The following is a 6,026-nucleotide window of genomic DNA, read 5'->3' on the forward strand; positions in this document are numbered from 1 at the left end:
ATCGCACTTGACAGCTGGTGAATCGGTCTGGTGCAGCCACTCAAAGTAACCTGCAGAGCGGGCCTTCATTTTGGACTCCTCTGTCAAGAGCCCACCACCCTCCCTTCTAAGTGCAGTACATCGAGGGATGGGCTTGGATGAATGCAATGTGCAAATTCCACTGTAAGCAGGATGAGAATCACTTGACCACAGGTGATGCTCTACCCCTCCCCCCCCCACCAACCCCCCCAATCACAGATTCCTTGCTCATCGGCCTCCTTGTCCACCCTGAGCACTCATGCAGTATTACGCCTCAACTCCCTGAATAGCTCAGCTCTGCCATTCAGCCTGGCCCTGCGACTCTGGTCAATGGTATCCAGCGTCCCTTGAGAGTCAAAATTCTTCTTTGCCCTTCGGTGATTCCAAGACATCCACTGGCAACATCTAGGATGGTGGTCTTGAAGGCACTCCACAACTCTTCAGGATTCCCGAAAGCACCCAGACCCCCCAAATCTCCACTCAGCCTGTTCGCAATCTCCTCAGCTACCTTCTCATCCTTGAGCTTGTCAACATCCAGCCTCGGCTGGGATGGTACCATTCTCCTGGATTTAAGGTGCAACTTCAGAGTTGCCACAACAAGCCTGTGGTCAGTATTGAGGAACTGAGCACTGCAGTCGACCCTGCAGTTCTGGATCATCCTCCAGTGACCATCAACGAGCACATCATCGATTTCCTTTGCTACATCACCAGCATTGGAATATCAAGTCCAGCGATGAGCCTGTGGGTGCTGAAACCATGAATCAGCCACACTAAGTCCATGACTTCTTGCAAAGTCAAGGAACTTGGTGATATTCTCGTTCACAGTCCCAGACCCATGGGGACCAACACACCTCTCATAACCATCCCTATCAGTTCCAGTCAATGCATTGAAATCCCTCAAGACTAGAAGAGTATCTCATAGTATCTCATCTGGGGCACGAATCGACCACAGACTCGAGCGTGGCATAGAATGCGTCCTTCATGGTGAGATCATTTGCCTCAGTCGGAGCATAAACAGAGACCAGGGAAATGACACCTAAGGAGTGATGAATCCTTGGTCTCATAATACGCTCGTTGACCGGTGTTACCTCAATTATCATTGGAGTCAGCTTGTTGGACACAGCTACAGCAACTTCTTGGGCACGGTACCCATCAGAGCGACCAGACCAATAGTGGGTGTAACCACCCACCATGATCTCGCCGCAATCCGGTCTCCGAACCTCAGAGAGTGCTGCAATATCAATGTCCAAACGCTTGAGCTCAGATGATAACAGAGACAGGCGATCATCCTCTCTTTGGGATAGGACATTTCAGACACCCACCCTGAAGGGACCGCCATCTGGTGGACGACACCTCAGCACCACTCTGACACTCTCCTGCAATCTGACCCGGGATTGTTACCCCATGGCTTCCCTCCCATCAGAATGAGGGTCCGAAAGGCTTTGCCCCAATCCCATCATCCCGTGAGCTGCCGCCTTCTTCGTACGTTTTGCGGAATGAAGGGTTTTATGGTGGCCGAAGTGCAAATCCTGCCACTAACCTCGTAAAAAGTAACCCAACTGCAGAAGGATGTCCGCAAACACAGTTTGGCACTAGATATGGATGGCTTTGGCTCACAAGGAGCTCCTCTGCCCTTTGACAGGTTTTGTTTTTAATCCTGCTGGGTGTCCATATCATACAACCTCCTCACCAGAAAACCTGGTGGGGGAGATGGTTGAGACGCCGGCAACCCGACCATGCAACAGGTTAGTACAGGTTTACATGGTACCTGTAGCAAGTCACAGGTCTAATCTGGCCTGACCTGACCTAATCACTTAATCTTTCCTGACCTGACATGGTGAAGAATCACTTTAAAATTAAATAATTCTCGTATCCGGATTCGGGTCTTCACCAAAATTGAATCAATTCTTCTTGGTGGCATTCCGAACCTGTCCACCAAATTTAATAGTTGGAATCCATCCATAACCTTTTCAGATGTTGTGGTACGTATCGTTTTTTGGCCCTATCTCCGTGGTGAAGACTCACCAAAATTCAGTGTTGCTATCCTCAGCCAGTCACCTACATCCACAAAAAATTTCAGAACGATTTCTTGAAAACTGTGGCCAAAAATCGTGTGACAAGCAGACAGACAGATGCTGCAGACCAACATGCTTGACACAAGTTTTTTCACCGTGTAACAGATGGGGTGAAAACATAACCTCCTTCCACCTTCAATGGCGGAAGGATATACTGTCCTTCCGTACTGTCCAAGCATACTGTCCAGGAATCTATTATAAAATTGCTTTGCTCTGATCAAATCTTCCCAAGGAATGCTTTGTGGAGCTCATCGTCGTATATTTTGCTTGTGTCGTGCTCTCACCTCCCTCTGTTTAATTTATTTTCCAGGCCAGGATGTGAATCACTCAGCACCAGGATCTCTTTACTATGACAAGGCAACACGAATATTGTACGTAAGATGCAAGGTAAAAGCCCAACAGATTATTTTCTCATATTCATCTGCTTGGGTGGTCAATCCCCTTTGGCTTGAGGTACATGTCCCGTGTCACCGTTGATGTCAGGAAGGGGAATGCCGAGCTCTGGCAGATTGCACTTAGCACTACCGGAAGTGAGCAAATTGTACTCGGAAAGAGGGCAGCGCTGTGACTTGTCACTTCCCAGGTATACCGACCCTTTAAGCAATGCCGGCTAATTTTGTACGGACAGGTCACGGCTGGGGGTGACGACGTGCGGGCCACGGCTGGGGGTGACGACGTGCGGGCCACGGCTGGGGGTGACGACGTGCGGGCCACGGCTGGGGGTGACGACGTGCGGGCCACGGCTGGGGGTGACGACGTGCGGGCCACGGCTGGGGTTGACGACGTGCGGGCCACGGCTGGGGGTGACGACGTGCGGGCCACGGCTGGGTGCGACGACTTGCGGGCCACGGCTGGGTGCGACGACGTGCGGGCCACGGCTGGGTGCGACGACTTGCGGGCCACGGCTGGGTGCGACGACGTGCGGGCCACGGCTGGGTGTGACGACGTGCGGGCCAGGGTTGGGTGCGTCGACGTGCGGGCCACGGCTGGGTGCGACGCCGTGCGGGCCACGGCTGGGGGTGACGACGTGCGGGCCACGGCTGGGGGTGACGTCGTGTGGGCCACGGCACAGGAAGAATCGGAACAATACTGGTGAATAAATAGTATGATATTCAGTTGCTGCTGCGTGCATGTACCTCAGTCCTTCCTTCGTGCTCCCCATCGTCACCTCATGCTTGTCCCACAACTACCCCTGATCTCTTCTTCTCTCAATGACTCCTAACCCCACCTAACCCCTTTAGTTTCCTGCACTCGTATGCAGTCCTTGTGCGCTGTTCCCCTTTGATCCCCTGTCAGATTGTGAACCTGCTGCCCTCTGTCCATTTTCTCCTCCATGAGCCTCAACTTTTAAATTATGAATAAAAAATGAGAACGCATCGTGTTTGTTTTTCACATCAATAAAATGGATAGTTTTGGTGACATGTTTACTGCAAGGTTGATTTTGTTTGGGTTTGCGTTTGTGGGTTGCCTTGTTTGTTTATTTTTCAGGATGGTTGGGTGGGAGTTCGCAGCTTGTTGTTCAAAAAGAGACTTTCTGCAGAAGATTTTTATAACGGCTATCTCCACGTTCATTTCCAGAGAGGAAGAAGTTTGTGTGCGAGTGCAAGCAGTACAAAGTCTTCAGAGATGCCATGTTTTGTTTCACCATCTGATGACGTGATCGCACAATTGGTAAAAGCGAAGCGTGGCACGAGACCAGGCTGATGTTCACGCGAGGAACACTTGAAGCATGGCATGAGTCCAGGCTGAGGTTCACGTGAGGGACATTTGAAGCGTGGCACAAGTCCAGGCTGAGGTTCACGTGAGGGACACTTGAAGCGTGGCATGAGACGAGGCTGATGTTCACCCGAGGGACATTTGAAGCGTGGCACGAGTCCAGGCTGAGGTTCACCCGAGGGACACTTGAAGCGTGGCACGAGTCCAGGCTGAGGTTCACGTGAGGGACACTTGAAGCGTGGCACGAGACTAGGCTGATGTTCACCCGAGGGACATTTGAAGCATGGCACGAGTCCAGGCTGAGGTTCACGTGAGGGACACTTGAAGCGTGGCACGAGACGAGGCTGATGTTCACCCGAGGGACATTTGAAGCATGGCACGATTCCAGGCTGAGGTTCACGTGAGGGACACTTGAAGCATGGCACGAGTCCAGGCTGAGGTTCACGTGAGGGACACTTGAAGCATGGCACGAGTCCAGGCTGATGTTTACGTGAGGGACATTTGAAGCATGGCACGAGTCCAGGCTGAGGTTCACGTGAGGGACACTTGAAGCGTGGCACGAGTCCAGGCTGAGGTTCACGTGAGGGACACTTGAAGCGTGGCATGAGACGAGGCTGATGTTCACCTGAGGGACATTTGAAGCATGGCACGAGTCCAGGCTGAGGTTCACGTGAGGGACACTTGAAGCATGGCACGAGTCCAGGCTGAGGTTCACGTGAGGGACACTTGAAGCATGGCACGAGTCCAGGCTGATGTTTACGTGAGGGACATTTGAAGCGTGGCACGAGTCCAGGCTGATGTTCATGCGAGGGACTCCTGCTCAACTTAAAGCACTGATTGTAACATTTGCTTGCTGATCTTTCTCATTGAACTCACAGAAGTGATGAATGGTTGAACGTTTGCCGAAGCGGTGCTTTGGTTGTGAAGCTTTATTGAATTAGATGGAATGGATTTTTACGTGTCTGCAGATCAAGAGAACTGCACTTCAGGGTTGACTTTAAGCTGGCTGTCTCACCCCACTCCATATATTTGTATCATTCACAAAATAAGACAATTGTGCATCTATGTCATCTTTTTCAGGAACAGGACCGGTTCCCTCATTTCACACAGGCTCCTGTGGTCTTTCTAATCCATGCCCCATCAGCAGGGTGACCGTCGTGTTGGTTGTGCCTGAGACGAGTTCACATCGAAGATGTGAAGTTTGTTGCGGTAACTGACCTTACAAATGAGCCCGTGCCGTGTCGAACGAGCGACACCACCTGATGATGAAGAGAGCTTTCAACTTCATCTTCCCGTTTAGAATCCCACTGGACAAAGACGTGTTTCAGCGATTCAGAACTACCATGAACGCCGAGGTTTCCAAACCTTGAAAGATTGCTTCAGAGCACTTGATTCGTGGGTGGGTCTAAAAGCGGGATCGTCTAGATTCGGAAGGTACGCACGTGCATCTCTTACCTGTCTATCCTGGGTTCCATCCCGACTCGGCTTCGTCCTGGTGTTTCACCGTCCTTCACATGGACGTGAACTTCGATGTTCCGTTTGGGACCACTGAGGGCATTGGACGTTATCGGTCTTATGGTGTCTTTCACAAAGAGGAGGTGAGTTATCACCAGCACCAAATGAAACTGCAAAATCCTGCCCAAACCACAACCACCAATGGAATATTGGTGTTGGCCAAGCCAGGTCATTAAATAATTGGGCCAAAAACGTTCCTGGACTCCGGTGGGCCATAAAGTAGGTGGATAAATCGGGGCCCTTGCAGGCGAGGTCGATGACTCAAATTGGCCCTTGGATGTGGGACAGCCCCGTTCCACTTCTCAGGGAATTGTATGGGGTACACACGAGCTCCTCCATGTGTGCTTTCCCATCTGAGCACTCTCCCACTCTGCTCTACTTTGAGATCTATTGGTATCAGCTGGGAATGGTTTTCGCTGCTTGTTTCGTGCTGTCTGAAGCATCCTGATCGTGTCCAACACTGAACTTCTCTCTCAGCTTGAACAATTGACCTGGAAGATACAATCCATCATCGCACTCGGACGGGGTGGGTGATCGTGATTTAGTTACTTGGGTGGTGGGGATGATAGTTGTTTTGTTAGTTGGGTGATGGCAGAGCTGGTGGTTTAGTTATTGGTTTTGTTAATTGGGTGATTGTGGTGCCGGTGGTTTAGTTATTGGTTTTGTTAATTGGGTGATTGCGGTGCCGGTGGTTTAGTTATT

The 6,026-nt window shown here is 51.1% G+C and overlaps 1 protein-coding gene across 9 annotated transcripts in view; it reads left to right on the forward strand.

Moving 5' to 3' along the window:
* MTFMT (mitochondrial methionyl-tRNA formyltransferase) overlaps positions 1–4,914 on the forward strand; it is a 35,751-nt gene extending 30,837 nt beyond the window's left edge. For 5 of the 9 annotated variants that reach the window (XM_085849502.1, XM_085849503.1, XM_085849504.1 and 2 more), the window contains 2 exons: positions 2,404–2,480; positions 3,582–4,914. In XM_085849502.1, coding sequence (XP_085705628.1) covers positions 2,404–2,480; positions 3,582–3,797 — 293 coding nt within the window. In that variant the 3' untranslated portion in view covers positions 3,798–4,914. The remainder of the gene's footprint in view (positions 1–2,403; positions 2,481–3,581) is intronic. The other 4 variants (XM_085849506.1, XM_085849505.1, XM_085849508.1 and 1 more) reach the window with 4 other exon arrangements.
* The last annotated feature ends 1,112 nt before the right edge of the window (positions 4,915–6,026 follow it).

This window comes from Eptatretus burgeri, chromosome 12 (assembly GCF_056783735.1).
Source record: "Eptatretus burgeri isolate ZD-2024b chromosome 12, Ebu_testis_v1, whole genome shotgun sequence".
Lineage (NCBI taxonomy): Eukaryota > Metazoa > Chordata > Myxini > Myxiniformes > Myxinidae > Eptatretus > Eptatretus burgeri.